Source organism: Lutra lutra, chromosome 6 (assembly GCF_902655055.1).
Source record: "Lutra lutra chromosome 6, mLutLut1.2, whole genome shotgun sequence".
In the NCBI taxonomy this organism is placed as follows: Eukaryota; Metazoa; Chordata; class Mammalia; order Carnivora; family Mustelidae; genus Lutra; species Lutra lutra.
The window spans coordinates 96944498-96970859 of NC_062283.1; the positions used below are offsets into that span (position 1 = coordinate 96944498).

Consider the following 26362-nt stretch of genomic DNA (forward strand, 5'->3'; position numbering starts at 1 on the left):
CACAGTAACAGAGTGGTCATTGCTGCACTCTTGATACGAAATAACAAGTTCCTCCTCATTCCCACATTTCCAATTTTCTTTACCCTAATTCCTTTTCCTGCTTAGTAATTAGCCTCACGTGACACACTGGAACAACATACAGTATTTTGTGTGTGTGTCGTCTCTCTCTCCTAGAATGTAAGCTCAAGAGGTCTGGGACATTGTCTGTTTTGTATCCTCCCTACAGCTCTCCATCCCTGGGAACTGGGACTGGAACATAGTAGATGTTCAATAAGTATTTGTGGAATGAGAGAATGAGTGAATCTATTTGCTTGGCAAAGTTTTTATTATCCAGTACTCTTCTTTCTCTTCCAGTCTTCAGCTCCATTCAACAACAACAAAAAAACACTCCTTGATAAAGCAAACTTATTTCAAATGCATTCCCTTTAACGTGTTTTTGTAGACTGTGTTTTTCAAAAACTTGTTTATGATGCTGAAAATAGGCACAAATGCAAACAGGGTAAAATGCCAAGCATGCCTGTAAGCATCACCCTTCAACAGACCCATGCATATTTGGAGTCTCAAAGAGATGGCAAGGTTGGCTGTCAGTCCTCTTTAGTTCTCAGAGGAAACAGCTGGTAGAAGCAGGCGTATTTTGATGCTTTCCCACTTTTCCCAGGGCCACTACTCACTTCTTGCTGTTTTAGTTCTGCCAACAGCCCACAAACTATAGGTCCTTATGCTACCTTCCTACTGTTGAGCGTTCCCCACCTCAGTGCCCAACCTAAGACCTTCCCCACCAAAGTGTTCTCGCATCCTGGAAGTGTTGGCATCTAGGTTCAACCTGAAAATTTTCTAAGTGAGAAAACTGGGAACTCTGAGAGATGAAATGATTTACCCAAAACCACTCAGAACTGGCCCTGGAGGTCAGGCCTCAGTCCTCTCTCCTGTCAGTCTTGACTGCATTGAGTTTCATCAGCCTGGTAGTCTCATTAAATAAATAGAAGAAATAACCTAAATTCCAACAATAAGACAATGGTTAAGTGTACTCATATGATGGTTTACTACAGAGCTATGAAACATCATGATGTAGAAAATTCTTAAATAACAATGGTAAATGTGGGCAACATAGAGAAGTGAAAAAACCACGTAGTATAATCACCATTTCATGTTTATGATTTGCGTATATATGGGAAGGCTCTATACATCAAATCTGTGGTCATTTCTGGAAGATGAGATTAGAGGTATATTTACTTGTCTTTATATTTTAGGATTCCAAAGTTGTACTTTTATTTTTACTTTTATTTAAACACTTCATTTATTTGACAGAGAGAGAGACAGCAAGAGTAGGAACACAAATAGGGGAAGTGGAAGAGGCAGGCTCCCCGCAGAGCAGGGAGCCTGACATAGGGCTCTATCCCAGGATCCCAGGATCATGACCCAAGCCAAAGGCTGACACTTGACTGAACCACCCAGGCACTCACCAAATAAATACTTTTAGAATAAAAAGGTATTTTATCCCTGCACCAAACTTCTGATTAGTTTAAAGGTGTGTATTTTTAAACACTATGATATATTTATAAACGTTAACTTTTCTTGTATAAATAGCATTCATACAATACACATGAGACATAAATGTGTGGAAAACTGAATGAGCTTCATGAATGTAAAGAATTACTGGGGGGGGGGGGGGGGGCGGTGCGCCTGGGTGGCCCAGTTTGTTAAGCGTCTGCCTTCAGCTGAGGTCATGATCCCAGGGTCCTAGGATTGAGCCACGTGGGACTCCCTGCTTGGCGGGAAGCCTGCTTCTCCCTCTTTCTCTGCCTGCCTCTCTGCCTACTTGTGCTCCATCTCTGTCAAATAAATAAATAAAATCTTAAAGGAAAAAAGAATTACTAGAGGGGTGCCTGCATGGCCCATTCAGCTAAGCATCCGGTTCTTGATTTTGGCTCAGGTCACGATCTCAGGGCCCTGGGATCGAGCCTCGCATTGGGCTCTACACTCAGCAGGGAAGTCTGCTTGAGGAATCTCTCTCTCCCTTTCCTTCTGCCTTTCCCCCCACTTGTGCTCTCTCTCCTCTCTCTTTCTACCTCAAATAAAAAACAAATCTTTAAAAAAATTACTAAAATTAAGTTGAAAGAGAGAAGGACTTTTAACTCTCTTCCTCAGGTATAAAATGTGGAGGTTTTTTATGCAAATACATTATTATAATCAGGAAGCCTTGCTTTTTCCCTTGAAACTCTCATATTCTAAAATTATACTTCAATCTAATTTATTTTTTACCCTCCCCTAAATTTTTGAAGTTGTTTAAAGTTCTCATAGGTCACCCTAACACAAATTTCTGTCAGTCCCTTCTTTGCAATTGTAGTTTTGGCCACTGCTTTAGAACTGTCACAGAGATAAATAATGATGCTTCATAGGAGAATGATGATGCTAAACTTTGTTTTGTTGTTTGTAACATATGAATCTCAATCAGTCATCCCAATAATCCATTTATAACCTTTGGCGGGGGGGCCACAAATACAATGAGGTTCAAAGAGTCTAAATAGCACGCCTTCTAGTATGTGATGGAGTTTGGCTGAAGATCAGCTCTACCCACTAAAAAACTCATGCTCTGCTGTCTGTCCACAGTCCTTTAAATTAACTTGGTGGCCCTTCTCTGCACAAGTGTCCTTTCATCACCTTGTTCACTCTTCCGAGGCTCTCAAAGCACCACCTCTCACCATCTACAACTTAGGGCTGCGGCAAGTTGCCGAGGGCTGCTCCATGACCCAGATCTGAATTGTCACTCTCACTGTCACCATTTATCTCTTCTGTGCCTATGCCCATGGGTCAGCGACTTTCACTAGATGCTTGTCACTGGTCACCCGTGCTGAGGACACCCTCTTGGATAGCTGTACTTGAGGCTTCCTTTGTGTCTGACTCACATCTTTCCCATTGAACTCATTGCATCATTTTGTAAGTATTTGTTCTGGTTTCTGTTTGTTCCATAAGATCAATTCCTTCAGGAACAGAAGCCAAATCTTATTGATCTACTTAGAAATACCCAAGGCATAAAGTTAAATCTCCAAGTAAACTAAACTTCCAGATAAACACAATTAAGTTAAAGTTACAAAAGAAACAAATATTATAGTATATGCTGCCAGCATACTACATGGTAAAATTCACAATGTCTTGTAACTAATAAAAAAATGTAGCAAATAAGGAGAACAATAGACCCCATTAAGAGGGGAAAATTAAATTAACTGAAATTGACCTAGAAGTATCATAGGTGACAGTTTAATAGATGGATATATTAAAATATTTATATTATATTGTAATTATATTTCATATTGTAAAATGGTAACAGCCTTCCCATTTTTTCAGTTCTTCCAATAACTATTTCCTGAACCTCTCATAGGCCTGAGAAATACCTGTTGATGCATTTTCTTCCACAAACACGCTGTTCTAGTTTACCACAGCTACTGTCAAACTTATGTCGTGCTGTTGATGTTCCATCTGTCACCTGTGATGGGCTCCTCCTTACCGGCTGGTCAGCTCCCAGTTTCCAAATTAAAATCTTCCCTTTAACCGTGTTTCTAATCAATCTGATCATGATGTCTCTGGGTATAGATGTTTTCATGTTTATTGGGTTTTGGGTTTATTGAGTTCCTAGAATTTATGGACTTGACAAAATTTGGAAAATTTTCAATTGTTATTTTTCTATTTAAGGTTTCTGTATTTCTTTACCCACCTGCCTACCCTCCCTGCCCATTCAGGGACTTTAACTGCACATGTGTTAGTCTCTTTGAGGTTGTTTCACAGCTCCCTATGCTTTCCTCCCCCTCCTCCTCTTCCTCCTCCTCTTCCTCCTCTTCTTCCTCCTTCTTCTTGTCTTTTTCCTCTGTTTTTCATTTTGGATTGATTGTATTGCTGTGTCTTCAAATTCACTAATTCACAAATTCACTAATTCACTCTTCTGCATTGTCTAATCTGCCATCAATCCCATCCCATATACAGTTTTTCAACATGAACATTGTATTTGCAGTTTTAGATGTTATTCAGCTGAAATTAACATGTTCAATTTTCCTGCTAGCTTCTTGAACACATGGAACACAGTTATAATAACTATTTTAATATCCTGCTTAATTCCATCATCCATTTTTTTTCTCATTCCTTTTCAATTGGTTGGTCTTTTCCTCCTTTTAATAGGACATATTTTCATGCTTCTTTTCAAGCCTGGTAATCTTTATTGGGTACCAGTACTTTTGAATTCTACCTGTTGGGTGTTGGCTATTTTACTACTACCTCTGAACATTCTTAAAATCTGTTCAGGGAATCTGTTAACTTACATGGAAACAGTGTGATCATTTCAGGTTCTGCTCCTAAGGTTTGTTAGATGCGACAATGAAGTATTAGTACAGAGTGAAATTTTCATCCCTACTGAGGCAAAATGCCAAGGCCCATTTCCTGTGAATTATGAGGTGTCTCCAGTCACGCTGGTGGGAATAGGCCCTATGTGAACTCAAAGAAGGTTGCTCCTTGTAATTGTCTCCCATGGTTTTACTGTGGCCTCAGGACATTTTTTCACGTGCTTGTGCAGACTGGCACTCAGACAGACACTGAGGGCCTGCCCTCAAGTTTCTCCTCTCTGTATAGCTCACTCTTCCACATACTCTGAGTTGGAAACTTTAACCACAAAGCTTCCCTGGATTCAAGCTCTGTCTCCCCAAATCAGGGGCACCATCGGCCTCTGCCAGTGTTCCCCACCCTATGTCAGAGCCTCACAGCCTGTCTTTTTTGTTTTCTACCTCTTGGGGGAACACTGCCTTTCATTGCCAATGTCTTCCTCTATCTCATTTGGTGTGTTAGTTATTGCACACGAGAAGGTAAATGCAGTTCCTGTTACTGCCTTTTGTTTGGGAGCAGAAACTTTTCCAATTCTCCTTTGAGAGTCCGCTTCCTAGAATCATGCCTGAGATCAACAGCAATGCGTCAGTTTTCAGGAAACGAATTCCTGCACTCAGAGATTTGAATGGTTGATGTTTACTAGTGAGTGTTTTGGGTAACATCTCTAAATGGAAGGCAAGCAGGATGAGACAGAGGATAGAGTGCAGTGTCGTTGTGACCAAAGTCTCCACCAGTAGCAAGGGAGCTCTGGAAAGAGAAGAAACTTTCGGGATTGTGGAGGTTTTATCCCCTCCCTTACATGCACTAATGAGATGCAGGCAGCTGTCCAGGAGAAGTCATGACCTTGGGCTGAATGACATAACCGGCTCTCATAGGGGAGGTGACTGCATCATTGTTCAACTTCAGGTTCCTATACAACCCCATGAAGTGTTTTATTACACCCTGGAAAACTATTGCTTCAGATTTAAACAACTAATCCAAATGGAAATTGTTTTTCGGCCACTATCATGAAAATATCTTAATTCCTTAGTCTCCCATTTTTGTTAAGAAACCCTACTCTCAAAGATAATTAAAACTATAAGTTAATATCTACCCAGACTAATGAGACTATCTTGAGCAGGGACATTTGGCTTCAGATCTGCGAGGTTCAAATCCTCCATAACTAGTGGGGTCCGGAGAGGCAGAACATTAGGGGACAAGACTGAATCTAAGTTGCAATTTTTAATATTTTCCATGACCTGGAGTAACCATTCCTCTATACTCCCTCTGAAGGGGGCGGTGTAGCAGAGGGCTGAAGAGCGACCACAAGTATAAAGTTTTAGTTTTGCAAGATGAATAAGTTCCAGGGATCTGTCGTACAGTATTGTGTCTACAATGAACAACACCATATTGTACATTCAGAAATATGTTAATATCTTGTATTAAATGTTCTTACCACAGTAAAGAAATACAATACAATACAACACAACATAATGTAATAGTGTGCACTCTGAAACCAGACTGATCACATTTACACTGTGGCTCCACTCCCTCCTGTGCTTTGGACTTTGGCCAAAAGCTCACATTTCTTCTCTATAAAATGGGCTGATTGTACACCTCATAGGGCTGTGATTCTGAGTTCGAGACAGATTAATGGGATTGTAAAGAGCATTGGTCCGGCGCTAGACCGCATGGTGAGAATCCTGCCTGACACTTAGTAATTTAACTTAACCTTTCTGCCTGTTTCCTTGTTTACACAAAAAAGAGATTGTAATATTAATAAATTCCTAGGTTGTTTCTATGAATTATGTGAGTTAATGCAGGAAAAGAGCTTTGTAGAGTGCCAAGCAGACAGCGAGTTCTCAGTAGGTGTGAGCTCCGATGATGAGATGTTGAAGGAGTTTTCAACTTTGAACCAAATTTGGTGAGAACTCAAACAGATCCTGCTCTCGTGCCCTTGGAGGCTAGCATGTGAGAAGGGCCAGGGCATAAGGGCATAAGGAAGGATAAAAAGAAAGCAGAATATTATAAGAATTTTAGGGCACATAAAGCTCTGTGGCAAATAAAGGAAAATGAAGTCAACTGTATAGAAGAATGGCACTCGAAGGACAAAATTTGAAAGGTGAAGTCACCGGAATCAGAAGCAGAACGTGTAGAATTTACACCTTCTCATCTGATTGCTTAAATTCTAGGGGACTTATACCTGACCTGACTGCAAAGACGGGCTGAAAGCACCATGGATGTTAACTGTTTCTGGCCATGGGACCGAGTGTCTAAAGGCGCCCAGAACTAAGGCTTTAAGAAACAGGAATGCTGCCCCTCTCTTTGCCCGACCCTGCCTAGTTCCAGTCATCTGGAGCTCCCAATGGTGGGTGGAGAAGTGATTACCAAAGTTCACTTCCCCATGAACTAGATCTGCAACTAGTCCAAAGAGAGAGCCCTGCCTGTTCTGTTTCTGCAGGCATGGGGAAGTGAGTATTTCTAACGACTTCCCTGTGGAGCCCAGGAGTGTTCCTGTTACCTGAAGTCAAAAAACTCTTCCTCAAAAAGTAAGGATAGATCGGAGAGAGGCTGCACTGTGGGTAGTAGCTCTAAGAACAGATAAGCCCTGTTTCTCAGCCTTTGGAAGTTATTCAACAGCCAGAGAACTTGGGAATCCATGAGCTGAGTTGCAGGGTAATCGTCTGGCTTTGTGACTCTGAAAGATTGCAACAAGGTTAGTTAGCCTGGGATACTGCCGAGAGCAAAGGCTGTGTGGAGTTTGGCTCAGCCTGCTCTGCCCACTGCCCCATGTACCCACAAACCTCTTTACCTCTCTGCACTATAGCTTCTTTACTTGTGAAATATGATATTAGCTATCATTATTTGAGTGTTTATGATGTCCCCAAACACAACATTTGAGCTAAGTATTATCTCTCCCTTTTCACAAAGAGAACGGAATCCAGAGGGTATGAATAATTTACCCAAGGTAACTCAGCTAATAAGAGTCAGCATTAAAATTCATGTTTCCCTCTAAAGCCTATGCATGTCCTAAGGAGCTAGCACCCCTCCCTAAGTCAGGCATGTAGAAGGAATGCAATAAATCACAAATATTACTGGTATTTCAAAACAGCATTGGCCATGATTACCATCTGTACAGAACACAAATGTTTTTCTTAAAAGATACACGTAGGGCCGGTTGTCCTTTTTTTGCACTGACACATAGGAATACCATTTTATGGCTTATAGGGGAGCATATTTACCACTTAGAATAATGGCCTAACCAGCGTTTAGTTCCAGAAAGAAGAGAAATTCTGTTTATGGGTGCTGCATACATAGCATAATAAAGGAGAAAGAACACTGGACTAAGAATCAATTAAGGACTTTATATTTTCAAAAATTTTTTTTTTATTATCTCATTTCATTCTTAAGTCAACTCCCTTATTTTTGTCCTAATTCAATAGAAGAGAAAGCAGTTTCTGAGTGGGAGTACTGGTATGTTTGGCTTAGACCAGTGTTCCTCCCTTTAGTGTCTCTAATCCAGACTACACCAGTAGCTGTGAAACTTTTGGCAAGACACTTCTCTTGGTCTGGAGGTTTTCATCTATAACATATGGGTGAGCCGAGGAGGATTTGATTTCTAAGACTTTCTTTTCTAAGGTTCTTTAACAATGAGTTCAGGGATGACCTTGGTTCAAGGTGAAACTCACCTGTTCGTGGGTTGGTTGCTTAAACTTGTGCTGTTTATACTCAATAGTCTTTGTATATGCTTCTGGGTATGCATTTGACTACTTTGATAAGATCTGGTATTCAACAATATTTTCTCAAAGTTTGGTCCTGTATTTTCATTCAGGAGTTCTCTGGAAATTTCAATCCTGGGACAAATGAGGCCGAGCCCTCAAGATGCCTTTTTTGGTCTTTACATATATAGGAGATGTTTGTAGGGTACTTCTTCAGTCACAACATTAACACTACAGACTCTGAAGTTATTTATCTTGCATATAGAAATACAATGATGTTGCTGTCCAATCGATTGTCATTTGTGTAACGCCCCAAAACAATAAGATTGGGACAGTGTGCCAGGCAAAGGCTATGCTGAGTGCAGAGGGCTGGGCATTCATTTGTCAAAAGAGCTGAAAGATTTGCTTTATAGAAGGCTGGTTTTCCCCTGCGGAACTGGGCCTCTGAGCAATGCTCAGTCCCAAGATTATTTAAAGGGGATTATTTAAAGATAGTTAATTATTTCTAGGCTCACGGGAGCTGCCAAGGAACTTCATAGGGGTTCTAAACCTCAGGCCTGTGCATGGCCAGACCTCCCTATAGTGAGGTTGTTTTTGGCCCACACAATATTTTGCTTTATTATAATAAGTTTTAAAGCATTTCCAGTCTAAATATGGCTGGATTTCATTCATTCATGGCATCTGCCTGCTCCTTGAAGCAAGGGCCCCCTATTTGCCGTGCGTTCATCATGTGCCAAGCATTTTACATACTTTTTTTTTTCTTTTTCAGGAGAAAATCGTGAGTTAGATATTAGCATCTCCTGTTTACAAATGAGTAAATGAGGCTCAAAAGGAAAATCTTGCCAAAGGCAACTGGTAAATACCACTATGGACAGGCAGAGCATTAGGTTTGAGCCTTAATGGGTCTTGGTTTGAGCCTTAATAGGTCTTGGTTTGCTTGGATCTGTTTCTTCTCCTCCAGTGCCTTCCCAAGTGAGTGTATCAAGGGCCTCTCGACTCTATGACTAGGATTTATTCTTTTATATTAACAACGGAGACACTGGGCTTTTCCATCACAGACTTCATTCATTATTAGCTAAACTTGAGCAACTAAGGGTGTCATGATCTCGTCTTCCCTACAGGGATCCCCCTGCACCCACCCTATTCTCCTGGACAGCCCTTTTCAAGCCATTAGCAATTCGGAGCGTCCATATTGTGTCCTTAGTCGCAACTGAAAGAGCTTGCTCAGCGGAGAGAAGACCAGGGGAGAGGCGACATCGCATAATAAACCGTCTTCAAATAATTGAAAGTTTTTGAAATAATCAAAAGAGAAGAGTATGTCTATGGTTCCAAAGAACAAAGCCAGGTAGAGCGGACCTGATAGAGCTGCGGTTGATGAGAGCTGCCCATCACCCCTAACGTCAAATTCATGCCAAGGCCCCCCGGATTCCTCCCCAGTCACCCCACCCCTAGGCCACCTGGAGGTGGAGACCTGAGCTAGCCGCGCCAGCGTCCCCGGTCGCCGCCCCCAGAGCCGCTGCGCTAGAGCCGAAGGGGACCCGCCCTTCTGCGGCGGCCGCGAAGCAGCCGTCTCCTTGGCAACCACAGACGCGGAGCGGCCCCGGTGCCACTCCTCGCTCAGAGCTCCGTCGCCACTTGTTTCCCAGGTCCGAGTCTGCCTCTACCATGGCCTCCAAACAAACCAAAAAGAAAGAGGTGCATCGTATCAACTCGGCGCACGGATCGGATAAATCTAAAGAGTAAGGGACCTCTGCCTGCCCGTCCCGCCCTGGCCTACCCTGGTCCTGGGGCTGCTCTCCTGCAGCAGGTGCCAGGGCGGGAGTGGGGCCGGCCTACTCGCAGTTCCTCTGTCTTCTCTGGGACATTCATGCTCCCATTCCTTCCTCATGCCTACCTCCACTCTCCCCCTTCCCAGAGCCCCTGGTTTCTCTGCCTCAGGTGCCCAGTGGCACTTTTGGTTTCCCTCCGTGAACCTCCCACTCTTCCCGCCCCTCCCCTCCTTCATAGCCCACCCAGGTACATCCTGGGGCGCAGCTGCCTGACGAAAAAGGAGTAACTCAAAGGATGTCCCGTTAGGGTCACATCTTCCTGGCCCCAATAATGACAGACACACACACACACACACACACACACACACACACACACACACACACACACACACACATTTGAACTCAGTGCTTAATAGCGATTCCCTAGCTTCTATGGGCCCCATCCAACAACTAAAGAACTTCTATCAGATGACATCAGAAGTAAAATGGTTTTAAAACGTTAAACCTAGGGACGCCTGGGAGGCTCAGTGGATTGGGTCTCTGCCTTTGGCTCAGGTCATGATTTCCGTGCTAGGATCAGCCCCCTGTCAGGCTCTCTGCTCAGAGGGGAGCCTGCTTCCCCCTCTCGCTGCCTGCCTCTCTACCTACCTGTGATCTCTCTGTCAAATAAATAAATAAATAAAATCTTTAAAAAAAAAAAGTTAAAACTATATAAATATATGGTTCATGTTACTAATGTGACTCCTTTCCTACACACATCCCCATGCTCCTGATTCTCTAGTTTCCAGTTCTGTCTTCCCTCCTAAGCAGGCTTCCAGCTATCTGGCAGATAATCCATTCATTTTATTAACTTAAATTTTAGATACTATATTATATATATAAGTGATTTTAATAAGATCTTATAAATCAGGTCACTTTAAGATTTACCAAGGATTTTCATTCTCTAGGTCCAAGTCTTACAAGGCCCTATAGGATCAGACCCCTATTACTTTTCTAACTTTACCACTCCTTTGTTCACATACTAGTCTCCTCTCTACTCCCTGGAACACCTGTGTTGTTCCTACCTCAGGATCTTTGCACTTGCTGTTTCTACTGTGGGAAAGCTCTTCTCCCCAGATTTTTATGTGGTTTTCTCCCTCACCACCTTTAGGTGTGTACCTTTAGGGCCCATAGAAGCTAGGGAATCGCCATTAAGCACTGAGTTCAAATCTCTCTGTCTCAGTGTGTGTGTCATTTTCTTGTGTCAGCTTCTTGGGCCAACTGGTTTAAAATCAGAGCCTCCATTTTCTTGCCCTCCCTATTTTGTTGCTTTATCTTGCTTGAAATTTTTATTCATTTAACATACCTATATATTTTTCTTTTTAAAAATTATGTTTACTTATATATCTTCCTGATAGAATGTAAGTTCCACAAGGGCAGAACTTTTTTTTTTTAATATACTATTGACTCCTTAGTATTTCAAGTGATTCTTGCCTTGTACATAGCAGACACTCAAAAATGCTTATTTAAGGAGTGAATGACTAATTAATAAGAGATTATAACAGGGTTGCAATGGAATTTTTTTTTAAAGATTTTATTTATTTATTTTACAGAGAGAGATCACAAGTAGACAGAGAGGCAGGCAGAGAGAGAGAGGGAAGCAGGCTCCCTGCTGAGCAGAGAGCCCGATGTGGGACTCGATCCCAGGACCCTGAGATCATGACCTGAGCCGAAGGCAGCGGCTTAACCCACTGAGCCACCCAGGCACCCGGAATTTTTGAATATATAAAAAAAACCCCTTAGTCAATGATGGTTATAATTAATGAACTTTGATGGCTGACAACTCTCAAGGAGTTTTGGGGAAAATCTTTGACTTTAAAGAGTTTATGTCCTGAAGGAGATGAGATTGTTAACTCTCATGGGGGAGGGGGGGAACTGACCAAACCAGATACCATAAATCATAGTACATGGCCTGGGCCAGTGATGGTTGTCACATGAGAGAGACAGGTGCTTGCTGGTAAGATTCTAACTCTTTCCTTGCAAGCAGTTCCCATTTCTTTTTGAGATGATAATGTTATTTCTAACATGTTTATTTCTTCCAGAAAATATTTGAGTTGAATTGCATCAATAAAACTGTATATGTCAATTTATGAAAATACAAGTGTAAAGGCAAATGGTTACACAAAATCTAGGCTTTGCTAGAAACTATTGAGAATCAACTCATTAGATTTTGCTGTACATAATAAAATGTGAAGTTTATTATAAATCAAGTCTCCCTTCAAAATTTTTCTGGAAATTCAATCATAGATATCAGGCTAAGTCATCATCAAAAGATAAGGTGTCACCTGCCTGGGACCTAGGGAACAAAGTCTATCAAGGCTTCAGTGTAATTGTCATTTGAAATAGTCTGGGGATATTTACAGTAAGCTTTTCTACATCATTTTACTGTACCTTATGGTTACACATCCAATAAATGCAACCAACTCTAACATGGTCCTAGACATGGAAAGGAGAGAAAGGGTCTTCAGAGCTTTGAAAATAGCAATCTCTAGCATACCTCTTTTATTCCCTCAAATTATTTGTCCTAATGAGGACAAATACCATGTCTGGCTCTCGCCTAGTGTGGTGGCTAATACTGACCATTTCCACTTGTTGATTAAATGAGCTCATAGTTTAGTGACCCAGCTTGGTTTCCATTCCTTCTGAATTAGATTAAAGCCTGGTTCTCTCTCTCTTTCTAATCTGTTTTGCTGAGATGGCAAAGTACAAAAACTGAGAACTTACAACTGAGAAAGCAGAGTCATCTACGTCCAGCTCTGACCAAATTCACATGTCAGTATGACTTTGAATCACCAAGCAATGTTATGCCAGCGAATTGAGTTGTCAGTCCTTACATTAGATTCACTTACTATCATTGGTCTATTTTCCTGTCTCAGGAAGGATGGAATTTCTGTTATAGGGTTCATTCTGGCACAAATTTTCTGTGACATTGGACATGTCATTTTTCTATTCTGACATTCAGTGTTTTTCTTCTTTAAATGAAGAACCACCTAATTAAAATTGCCCCAGATCCAAGATCTTCTGTCCTCCCTTTTCTGCTTTATTTTCCCCTCCAGCTCTAAACTTCCATGACTTCATCAGATTAAAAAAAAAAAAAAACAAAAAAACCCAACTCTACTGTGTTCAAAATGGGTGAGGGAATTTTGTTACAGTTAAGTATTTAACACTTTGATTTAATTCATTTTTCCAGTAGAAGTTATCTTTTAAAAATTCTATGTTCAGGAGCAATAATTGTCATAACAATTGTCACAAATTATAACTTTCAGTATCAAATATCTAATGATAATTAAAAATTATAAACCAGTCTAACTTAATCAATTTGAAAACTGATAGGCATGGCAAATACACCTTCATAAGTTAGATGCTATTAGAAGGGTTTATAGTGACACTTTAAGTCAAAACTTTGATTTTCTTGGAAGTACTGAATATAAGCCTTTGTGTTATCATGGCTAACTTAAAAGAAAGAAAAGAAAGTATGCCTTTTAAATATTAGCAGTTATTAGAAATGTTGAAGCTTACATTTGTAAACACCAAACTCTTTGGAACTGTAATGGGCAGTTTGAGGTGGAGATACAATTTGGTGTTTTTACTAAACAAAGTTTTGTTTTACTTCCAATAGCACCTTCAAACCAAGCTCAAACAAATAGATAATCTATTAAACTAGCAAGGATTATGCAACTTTCCAGATTCTTAATGATGATGAAATATCATTAACCCTCTTTCCAAAACAGAATGAAATCTAAATTCATAATGCTCAGTAATCTATCCTTACTGACTGAAATGCACATCTAAATATTTTGTAGACTTCTCAAAAAAGAACAACGTATCAGTCCATACGAAAATTTGAAAACAGGACTAATTGTGATCAATGTTATAAAAGCAACATAAAATAGAAGAATAAATATCTTACTGAAGATTAAATTAAGTGGGTTCTTGGTCATCAGAGGTTCAAGAGGGAGAGCAGATTAAATGAAAACATGCCATAGTGGTTGGTAGATAATATGTTCCTCCACCTTCAGGGATCAGGAAAGAAATTCCCCATGAGAGAGTGGGAAGGTGCCTACGGCACCATGTCCAGTCCTCATAGCTCCACAGAGGAAGGCAAAGGTAAGAGAGCCAATGGAGGACAAAATAACTCAGGGCTCACAATGAGTTTTGTGATTTCCCAGATGACCTCTATTGACCCCAACAACTAAGGTCAATTAACAAATTTAAAAGCTTACTTCCTGTGACAGAAGCTTCCTTAGAGCAAAGCTTTTTCTTTATGTCAATTTCTCAAGAGTTCAGTGAGTACTTCTCATGCCCAACTCACTATGTAGGTCTGAGAGGACAAGGAATTGTGAAACATGGTACCTTCTCTCTGGGGATATGTGATCTAGGAAGAAAAAATATCCCCTAAGATTCACACCGAAGTAACTAGGAGGTATACAGTGATTCCACATTGGTCAGGGGTACTTGTTGGAAATAATGCAAGAGGCCGTATGTTCGCATGGAATTAGATGAGAGACATCATGAGAGTCCTACAATGAGGGCTCTATAGGGAAGAGGAGAGGAAGATCACTTCCAAACAGAGGTGGTCTGTTCTCACTCCTCTACCAGCCAATCCCCAATTCAGAAGGCACAAGTTAGCAAGATGGTCAGTGCAGGCTATGGGCCTGTAAATGGCACAGAAAGCCAACCAGATGGCTGGCGTAGAGTGTCTGTGTCTGAATGGACTGGCCCTTAAAGCATCTAAAATGAATATGCAGCAGAATGAGAGGGACGGATTCAGAGATTTAAACTTAATTAAGGGATTTGAAGTATAAGGGAAAACACAGATGTTTTTCTATATTAAAATAATGATTTATGAGGAATAATTCGACACTTGTCTGCAGGACTATATGTTGGATTAAGAATCATAATAGCAAGAAATGAATGGTGGTCTGAGATAATGGGGAATGTCTGATTTGGAGAGCTCTCCATGCCAGTGAGGGACATTCTGAAAGGGGAACTCTCAATGATAGTGAGGGACATTTTTTTTAAATTAGTTTCAGAGGTAGAATTTAGTGATTTATCAGTTGCATATAACACCCAGTGCTCCTTACATCAAGTGCCTGCCTTAGTACCCATCACCCAGTTATCCCTTTCACCCACCCGCCCTCCATCCAGCAACTAGTGAGGGACATTTTTATTTATTTATTTTTTATTTTTAAAGACTTTATTTATTTATTTGACAGAGAGAGAGAGAGAGAGAGGGAGCATGAGCAGGGAGGAAGGGCAGAGGGAGAGGGAGAAGCAGATTCCTGGCCAAGGAGGGAGTTCATATGGGGCTCCATTCCAGGATCCTGAGATCATGATCTGAGCCCAAAGCAGACACTTAACTGACCAAGGCACCTAGGTGTCCCAGTGAGGGATATTTTTAAAGGGGAACTGTCAATTGTAATGAAAGGCATTTATAAAGATGGGTGCAAAGCTGATCTGTAAGACAATTTTATTGTCGAAGACTACAAAAGCCAAATTTCTGATCTTCAGTTGCGGTGATAATACTTGTTGTGATGTCCAGGAAATGATGCCACCCTGTCTGAAAGAGAAAAGTGTAAATAAAATTCAGTGGCAAATTTCTGAAGGCCTTGCTGGTTTATCTGGCTTATCTGCATTCTCTCAGGGCCTGGTACAGTGTGTGTTTAACAAATGTGTATAATTTAATTGAGTTGAACTGGAACCCTGGTGGGGTTGCTTGGCCATAAAAACCCTCTGGGTCAGAACCAGAGTGAGACTGCAAGAGTAAGGAAGACTGCCTGTTGGACATACCCCAGAATGCAGGGTAACCCTTGGCACACACTAGGGCATTATATAAATGTCTGTTGTGTATCTTTAAACTAAAAATCTCAGCCCCAAAGTTCTGCTTAATGAGGATAGAAGTACCACATTTGTCTTGGGGAATGCCATTGGTTCTCTTTTTAAAATAAACCTAATCTGGGATGCCTGGGTGGCTCAGTTGGTTAAACCGCTGCCTTCAGCTCGGGTCATGACCCCAGGGTCCTGGGGTCGAGTCCTGTATCGGGCTCCTTGCTCGGCAGGGAGCCTGCTTCTCTTGCTGCCTCTCTGCCTGCTTGTGTGTACTCTTTTTCTCTGGCAAATAAAATCTTTAAAAAAAAAAATAAACCTAATCTGTACATTTAAAAATTTATTAAGATTTTTTGTGGTTTAAGAATCATCGCTGGCAGTGAAATCTATTTTTTTTTTTTTAGGATCACCCAATTTTTAATTTGTTTAGTTTTGGAGAAGAAATGGTTCCCTCTAAAGTTGATTTGGTAACATTATTAGAGAAGTAGATGCTACCTTAAAAAGATGTAAGTTTATAAACTCATGAATTTGTATTTCATTGTTCCCTAAAAACATAATCAGATGTGTACGTTGAAACTAGTAGCATTATTGCTAATGCCTCTAGATGTGCAAGCTAATGTTGCCTTTATCAAAGGTGAGTATTTAAAAATATTTTCATTGACTTTAATATTTCTTTGACATTTCCAGGTCACAGGTTATTTAATTCAAGGGATTAAATAATCTATAAACTGATTATACTACTGGTGTGAGATGAAATGGCTAAAAAGTGTATTTAAGACAGATTAAAAATAAATCTTTGATATGAGCTATATAATTTGATATGTTTTGTGTAATGTGAAAAATTGAATAGAAATATTACTACCGGGGCGCCTGGGTGGCTCAGTGGGTTAAAGCCTCTGCCTTCGGCTCAGGTCATGATCTCAGGGTCCTGGGATCGAGCCCCACATCGGGGTTTCTGCTTTCTCGGCGGGGATCCTGCTTCCTCCTCTCTCTCTCTGCCTGCCTCTCTACCTACTTGTGATCTTTGTCTGTCAAATAAATAAACAGAATCTTTAAAAAAAATTATTACTACCACTTTTACCCTCAACAAAGAAGATGCGCATATATTGTCATTAGAAGTATAGGTTCAGGCTAACTAATTCTAAATTCTGGGACTACACTTCTGCTAATTTGTAGGGCTGAATTCACATATGCTACATGTTTAAAGTGAACATTTACTTCTATTTTGCATGGGTTTTTTTGTTTGTCTGTTTTTTGTTTTTGCTGGTGTCAAAACAAATGCTGTGGTCCAAATACTTTATATTTATTTTTTTGCCATAGGATGAATATCAGAATTACATATATTACTCCAGTTGTAGTTCTTAAAAAAAAAAAAAAAATCACTGCGCCCTTTCTACCCTCGAGGTTAGTTATAAATTAGTATGAAAGCCTCCAGCTTGTAAAACCTCATAGATCCAGAGGCAAAAGGAGAGGAAGCAGGAACAATGAGCTGTTTTGCTTGCTTTGGTCCCAGGTATGAGTCAGAAACACAGTGAGAGTTTAAGCAGGTAAGGTCAAGGTCAAAGGTGAAGGCTGTACTGCACACACTGCCAACAAGGCCCTTTCTACATACTATTACAGTGAATGAATTAGCCCCATGTTTGCTATACCTTGGGTCAAAGTCTAGGAGAAATTAAGGACTGGTTTGCACCACCAACAAAGAATGAGGTCATGAGAAAACTAGCTGGAGTTAGAGTAAAAGAAAAACACCATGTGCTCTTTATAAATATCAGCTTTGCTGCTGGAAGGTGTCAGATCCTGGGAAGCGGCAGAAGCATAAGGTCCTCGTGTACTTTGACTTGGGACTGGAAAAGCAGATGCAGCTGCCTCTTCTTCAGCTTTCATTACTCCTGCTGTCTTTCCGGAGGGTTTAGCTGCCTCCCAGGGGAGCATGGGTCACTCCAGCTGAATCTCACCTCTCTTGCCCTTTCCCTGAGGTCTCTCTTCTCTCTGGCCTGCCCCTGCCTTGCTTTCTTTCTTCTGCCCCCTGCATGAAGTCATTCTGCAGTGGTCTCACTCACCTCTCCTCTCACCCATTTGTCTCCTTTTTGATCATCTAAAACAGTCATTCCTGATTAAAGTAGACTAAATTAGCATCTGTGGTCCTTTTCATGTAATTGAGCTCAGGTTCAAGTGGACAAATCCACTCGGAGGTGGTCTATTGCTCCAGGTTAAATATGTCTAAAATGGGGATCACATTTTTTCTCTCCAATGTACGTATTTCCCGTTTGGTTCATTTTGAAGAATCTTGTTACCATCCACGCTGACCCTCTCGGACTCCAAGTTCAGTCATGGTTGACTTTCCCCTGCCCAGCATCTGGTTCGTCTCTTTGTTCTTTTGATTTTACGTTCAAATTGCTTCTCTAGCCTGGATCAACCTTCCTTTTCTTCCCTGTCATTTTCTAGTTTGGGCCTTTTGATAACGCCAGGTGGAACGGTTGAGAAAGCATTCCAACTTCCTTGCTTTCTTCAGTCTATTCCCAATCTTCTTTCTATGCAGTACTGTTAGTCATCTTCTCAACACACTATTCCACTAGCAGGATGTTCCTGCTTTACAAAAGAAAGAGGGAAGGGAGGAAGGAAAAGAAGGAGAGAGAAGGCATGGAACTAGCTGGCAGGGCCATAGCCCACCCCGATGCCTTCCTAGTCTCTGTTACCAGCCAAACACTAACACATGATGGACATTCTCCCACTTTTCTACCTCTGTGCCTTTCCCCATCCTCTTTTCTCTGCTTATGGTTGCTTTGGCCTTACCCCTGCCATTCTATGAATATCTTAAGACCTGCTTTTCCTTGCAGCCATCACGGATTGGCTAAATTAGAAACCATCTTCCTCCTCTTCTGTGCAGATAAAGCATTTAGTTTTTAACTTTTTTCAAGCCCTTTCACTTTTGCCTTTGCGGTTTTCTTACTGTGTGTATTGATGCTCACTAATTTTAAGTTATTTGAGAACAGAAACTGAGTCTTAACCCATCTTCATATTTACTCAAGCACAATGTATTGGAAAGAAATGATGAACTTTAAAAATTAATATCCAATTAAATAATTTTAATAAAACCAAGAGGATAAAAGGTCAGCACGACAACCTGGCTTTAACTATTTTTAATTAAAATTTTTTTAAGATTGCAATTTGTTTCCTTACATATGTGAGGTTTCTAAAGAGTATGGCTCAGAATGTCCCAACCCAAATTAAGTCAGTTGTGTAATTGTCAGTATTCTAATTCTTTCAGGGTATTAGCCGACACTACTTAAGAAGGCCTGCTGATTGCACAATGGACAAATAAACAGCCTCCTACTATGACTAATATTGTGTCTTAACTCTGAACAGCATGCTTGAAGAAAATAATGGCAAAATTCCAGACCCTCATTTTATTGAAGTTTTAATCCCCACAGTGAAAATAATCTAATTAAAGCACATATAGGACTGTGTATATGTAAATCAGCTTCTGATTTTCTTTCTTTCTTTTTTGCTTAGAAGTCTCTAATGACTTTGTACCAGCTAAAGTTTTCTTTGAAGATTTTCAACTCTTAGACATTTTCTATTGTATTATTTAATCTTCTTAATTGATTTAAGAATTTTTAAAAAATCATTTTGTCATCTTTGCAAGGTATGTGATTAATGTCTTTTTAAGTTTTAAAAAATTATTTATTCATGTTTTATGAATAATTGGATTATAAAATACATTTTAATACAATTATGGATTACTTTCATTATATATAAAGATAGTTTTGACTTCTTCCCAATTCCAAATTATTTAGGGTATTTAATTTATCAGGAATAGGTATACATGAAAGACAAAATATATAGACAAATATATTTTATTGCATATAACTCAGTAATCAAATATATCATACAATATGGATTTAATTTTACTATGTATTATGACTCTAGGAACGGATAATATTGCTATCACGGTATGTTGTTCAGAATTTCCTTAATTTGCCTTTTATAATCCCCAGGCTTGTTTTCTTTTTATTTCTGAGACCAAGACCTGAGCCAAGATCAAGATTTGGGTGTTTAACACACTGAGCCACCCAGGCACCCATCTTTTTCTTTCTTTTTTAAAAACAGGTTTATTTTTTAAAATTCTTAAAAAAGATTTTATTTATTTATTTGGCAGAGGGAGAGAGCACAAGTGGGGGGAGGGGCAGAGAAAGAGGCAGAAACAGACTCCCCACTGAGCTGGAAGGCTGACAAGAGGTTGATCCCATGAGCCTGGGATCATGACCTGAGCCAAAGGCAGACACCTAACTGACTGAGCCAGCCAGGCAACCCTAAAAACAGGTTTATTCATGTAAATTTGACATACAGAAAATTCCATGTATTTAAAGGATATGTTTTGATAAGTTTTGAAGTACATCTACATACATGAAAACATCAACATGATTAAGACAATGAAGAGATTTACCTTTCAAAAAGGTTTTCATGATTTCTTGGTGATCCCTACCTTCTGTCCCTTCCTCACCCCAGTCTCCAGGGAACCACTCTTTTGTGTTCTGTTACTACAGATTGGTTTTAATTTTCCTAGAGTTTTATATAAATGGAATCATGTATACTCTCTGTGTGGTTTCTTTCATTCATTATATTTATTTTACTTTCATATTCTTTCATGTTGTTTCTAGCAGGTAGTATAGAATTGGTATTATTTCTTCATTGAATATTTAGTAGACTTCACCAATGAAGCCCTTTGGACCTTGACTTTTCTTTGTAGGGAAGTTTTTAATGACAAATTCACTTTCCTTAATAGACACAGGGATACTCAGTATCTCCAATCCAACCTGTGAGTTATTCTTAATTTATGTCCTTTAAGAAATTGTTCCATTTCATCTAAGTTATTGAATATATGGACTTAGAGTTGTTTGTAGTATTTCTTTATTCTCCTTTTAATGTCTAGAATCAGTAGTGATGGCCTACTTTGGCTTCTGATATTGGTAGTTTGTGTCTTTTGTCTTATATTCTGATCAATCTGACCAGAGTTTGATTAATTTTGATGATCTCAAAGAACTGGATTTTGGGTTCATTGATTTTTCTCTATCATTTTTCTATTTCTATTGATTTGATGTAATCTTAATTTTCTTGCTTTATTTAGTTTAGATTTTACCAGCTTAAGGTAGAAACTGAATATATTAAGACTTTGATTCTTTCCTCATATAGGTTTTTTTGGCTATTATTTCTCCCTTATGTACTGCTTTAGTAGGATCCTGTAAATTTTAATGTTTTCTCCATCTTTATTAGGTTCAAATATTTTCTAACTCCCTTTTTGATTTCTCCTTTAACATATTGGTTAATCATAATTATTTTATTTCAGTTATATTTATATCTTAGAATTTTCCAGATTTTTTTCTGTGATTTCTAATGTAATTCCATTGGTCAGAGAAGATACTTTTTATAATTTGAATTCTTTTAAATTTGTTGAGACTTTCTATGTCTTAGATGGTGGTCTGTCTTCATAAATATAATGTGTATTCTTGAAAAGAATGTGCATCTTATTGTGATAAAATGTTCTATAAATGTCAATTAGGTCAGTTTTAATGGACATTTTTCTATATTGGATAGTGTCCTATATACTGTATCTTCTGCAGCCTTACTGATTTTCCATCTGGTATTTTTTTTTCTTCCACTTAAATTTTCTGCTGATGAATGCTTTCAGTTATTTATGTCAGGAAAAAAGTGTTTATGTCATTTTCACATTTTAGAAATATTTTTGCTAGGTGTATAATTCTAGCTTGACAGATTTTTTTCCTTTTAATTTTTAAAAGATATTCCCCATTCACTTGCATTGTTTTTAAGATAAATTTGCTGTTTTCATTTTCCTTTGTTCCTCTGCATGTAATATGTGTCTTTTTTTCTCCAGTTATTAGCATTTTTTTTTTCAACAGAACTTTTAAGTCATTTGCTTATGTTGTACTTAAGCATGATATTCTTAATGTTTCTTGAGTTTCAGGCTAATTGAAATTCCTGAACTCATGGATTTGTAGTTTGCATTTAATTTTTAAAAGTTTTGATCATAATTTCTTCAAATATTTTTTTCTTCCTCCTAGCCCTCCTTTGAGGACACAAATAATCCCCAGATTGCTTGAAATTGTCCTAGAATTCACTGATGCTGTTTATTTTCAATTCTTTATGTTTCATTTTGAGTTGTTTCTATTGTTATTGTTTTAAGTTCCTTAGTCTTCAGTATTTTTTCTCAAACACTTTAGTTTCCATTTCAGGTATTTCAATCATTTTTTAAAAAACCTCATGTGTATGAGAAACTACACAAGGTCAAGAAAAAAGTACTCAAAAGGATTGGAGGACTCACACAGAGCTAATTCTATTGTTATCATCCACAAAACCCAAAGTAAGTAGAAAGAAAGGAATAATAAAGATTAGAGAATAAATAAATGAAATAGAAAATAGAAAAATAATAAATAAAATCAATAAACCCCAAATTGGTTCTTTGAAAAAAATCAACAAAATTGACAAATGTTTAGCTAGGTTGAATAAGAAAAAAAAAAGAGGAAAAACTCAAATTACTAAAATCAGAAATGAAAGTGGAGACATCACTACCAGTTCTATACAAACAAAAAGAATAACAAGAGTTCTATGGACAATTGCATGCCAACAAATTAGATAACCCAGATGAAGTGGACAAATTCCTAAAATTGCAAAACCTACTAGAATAACTCATGAAAAAACAAAATCTCCATAAGCTTGTAACTACTAAGGAAACTTAATCAGTAATCAAATATCAATATCTCTCAAAATGAAAGGCTTTGGACCTGATGGCTGCACTGATGAATTCCACCAAACACTGAAAGAAGATTTAGTACCAATCTTTCCCAACATTTATGAAAAATTGAAGAGGAGGGAATATTTTCTAATTCATGCCATGACGCCAGCATTACCCTGATAACAAAGCCAGATAGAGACCAAAAGCTTTTAAAGACATTGAGGCAAAGATCATCAACAAAATCATTGCAAACAGAATTCAGAGAGGTAGTGAAAAGAATACACCCCAGCCAAGTGGGGTTTATTCTTGGAATGCAAGAATGGTTTAATGTATGAAAATAAATCAATATGATACACCATATAAATAGAATAAAGATAAAACCCACACAATTATCTCAATTAATTCAAAAAAGCATTTGACGAAATTCAGTGCCCTTTTATGATAAAAACACTCAACAAGCCAGGAATAGAAGGAAAGTACCTCAACATAATAAAACCATACATGGAAAGTCCATGGAGGATATCATACTCAATTATGAAAAGCTAAAAGCATTTCTTCTGAGATAAGGAACAAGACAAGTGTGCTCACCTTCACCATTTCTGTTCAACATAGGACTAGAAGTACTAGCCAGAACAATTAGGCAAGAAAAGAAAATAAATTGTAAAGAAGAAAGAAGAATTCTGTTTGCAGATGATATGATCTTACATGTAGGAAATGCTAAAGGTTCCACAAAAAAACCTGTTAGTACAATAAATTCATCAAAGTGGCAGGCTAGAAAGTTCACAGCACATGAAAATCTGTTGCATTTCTATACATGGACAATGAACAATCTGAGAAGAAAATGACAAAAACAATACTTACAACAGCCCCAAGAAGAACAAAATACTTAAGAATTAAACCAACAAAGGAGGTGAAAGACCTGTACAATAAAAACTAAACAACTGCTAAAAGAAATTAAAGGCATAAAAAAATGGAAACGCTTCCCATGTTCATGGATTGAAAGTCTTAATGACATTTTAATGTCATTACTATGCAAAGCAATCTACAGATTAAATGCAATTCCTATTAAAATATCAGTGATTTTTGTTTTTTGCAGAAATGGATAAACTCATACTAAAATATATATGGAATGGGTGACCCTCTGAAGATCTCAGTAGTTCTTTCTGTGAAGCTCTCTGTTCTAGTCTCTGTCTTGCAAACTCTAGCAGCTCTGGTCTCCTCCAGGCTCTCACCTCCTGTTCCTCTACTCAAGGAATCTGCTATGATATGCCTGGATGACCTCTTCTTGCACTATAGCCACAAATTCTCTCACAGCCATAAACTGAGGCGGTTATAAGGCTCACCTCATTTGGTTCCTATTTTTTGAGGAGCACCATCCTTTATCACTTGATGTCTGCCTTGAAAACCAGTTTCATGTATTTTGTTCAGGTTCTGGTTGCCTTAGGTGGGAGGATAAATTCAGTCCCCATTATTGCAACTGAAATGAACATGATATCTCTTAGGTTTATGACCTAAATTTTTACATTTTATTTCTAAATATTAAGATGGGAGGGTTTGAAGCAGTATTTACAAATATATATCCACAAATAATATATTGCAGGTATGGGTACAATTCTTTCCCCAAAAGTGAAATCCTAAATTATATGTAATTGCCAGTATATATTGTCTCCTAAAATACTGGTTTTTGATATAGTAGAGACATCCTGTTGTAAGAATTTTAATTAAAAGAATGCAACTTACAGATGTGATGGGGATAATCTTTAATCACATTTTTATAATAATTATCTTTGTGCTCATTTTTGAGTTGTATTGAAACTTCAGAGTTCCTCAAGCTTTCTATTTTAAAACTGATGGTCCATTATGGGTAAATATTACATACTATATATCTAAGAATAAAATGTTCATCTTTGTACAATGGGCAAAGTGTTTATCTTGCTGTTTACCTTGTATTGCATCCAAACCTAATTTCCCCACTGCTTTATACTATATGCCCATGCAGTGCTGAAAAGCTCATAGTTCCCTGCACCCACTGTGCTGTTTCTTGCCTCTGTACTCACTCTTATGCTCTTCTCTTTTCTTACTGATGCCCTTTCTGCTTTTACAACCTGGAAAATTTCTCGTTATCTTTCAAAACAGCTTAGATGCTATTTATCTCCAGGAGTTTTTTCTAATTGCCTTACATTGGGCACAATGCCATCTGTGAATGCTTCCATCTCTGCGTATACCACATTATATTGACATCATCTGTTTACCTGTTTGAATTCTAAAATAAACTCAAGATTAGAGACATGTATTTATGAGTCTGTAAAGTCTGTAACCCTATCATCAAGCACAGAGCTTGTCACAGAGCAGGTGTTCAATAAATGTTAGTTAAAAATAAGTGAACTGTTGGGTGAGTGAGATGCCTTTCTCATTCTGAAACAGTATTTTTCTAAAATGTTTTAGTCTCCAGATTGGTTGATTTGATCTTTATTAAAAGAATTCTGCATTCTCAATTTCCCATCTACCTAAGGCAGAGTTTATACTGAGTTGTTTTCTAACATCAGGTCCACTCTTTCTGCTCTTTCTCAGTTTGGAAGTTTTAAATTTTATTTCTTGAAGGGTCTTTGCAATGACTTGAATATTTGTTAACCCTAAAATTTGTATATTGAAATCCTAATCCAAATGTAATGATGTTGGATATGGGCATTTGAGAGGTAATGAGGTCATGAGTGTGATGCTCTCATGAATAGGATTAGCATCTTTTTAAGAAGAGGACAGAGAGAGGGGCAGCTGGGTGGCTCAGTTGGTTAAGCATCTGACTCTTGGTTTTGGCTCAGGTCATGATCTCCTGGGTTGTGGGATGGAGTCCTGTGTGGGAGTGGAGAGTCTGCAGGATTCTCTCTTTCCCTCTGCCTATCCCCCGACTTGTGCATGCTCTCGGTCTCTCAAATAAATAAATAGATCTTAAAAAAAGAAGAAGAAGAAGAAGAAAAAAAAAGAAGAAGAAGAGGAGGAGGAGGACAGAGAGCTATCTAGCTCTTTTTACCATGTGAGGACACAATGAGGACTTGGCCATCTGCAACCCAGAGGATGTCTCTCATTAGAACTTGATCATATTGGCATCTTGATGTCAGACTTCTGGCCTCCAGAACTGTGAGGAATAAATTTCTGTTGTTTATAAGTCATGCAACCCATGGTATTATGTTAGAGCAGCCCAAACTGACTAAGACAATCCTTATTTTAAAAACAGATTTATCTTCAAATACTTTCCTATATAGTCTACAGTTACCATTATTCCTAAAGAAAAAACAAGCACACTGTGTCCATCAGAATTCCCTTTCCCATCTCACTTATTTTTGATAGTTTTTAAAAACCTAAAGTTATTGTAATCGTTATTTGTTAGTAGGAAATATTTTTTAGAATTTTGCCAAAATATATTGACTCATTTGTTTGCCATTGCTATTTGTAGCCTACACTTTCAATCTAGGTTCATTTCCTGTTTTCCTTAGATAAATCCTTCAGTAAATATTTTTATAGGAATCTATTATGGTAAATTCACAATTTTAAATATTTTTAGATAATTTAAGATAAATGTTTCTACCTCACTTTTAAATAAGAGTTTAATTGGATCTTAATTTCAAGATTGACTGTTATTTTACCTCAGCTTTGATGATACTACTTCCTTATTTTACTGTGACAGTGATTGCTGTCAATTTGATAGTTTTTACATTTATTTCTTTGTGTAGATAGATATTTCTTTATGTAGATAGATTTTCATCTTCATCATTTATCTACAATGTTAGTTGATATATCTAGAGGCAGATTTGCACCCCCTGACCTCCCATTTATCTTATGTTATTGCTTGATGTATTTTCTTCCATCTGAAGACATATCTTCCATCAATTCTGAAGATTTTTCAGCAGTCCTAT

The 26362-nt window shown here is 38.5% G+C and overlaps 1 protein-coding gene across 1 annotated transcript in view; it reads left to right on the top strand.

The window, feature by feature from the left end:
- The first annotated feature begins 6775 nt into the window (after positions 1-6775).
- ADGB (androglobin) overlaps positions 6776-26362 on the top strand; it is a 169507-nt gene continuing 149920 nt past the window's right edge. The window contains exons 1-2 of the mRNA XM_047735160.1: positions 6776-6896; positions 9188-9805. Coding sequence (XP_047591116.1) covers positions 9732-9805 — 74 coding nt within the window. The 5' untranslated portion in view covers positions 6776-6896; positions 9188-9731. The remainder of the gene's footprint in view (positions 6897-9187; positions 9806-26362) is intronic.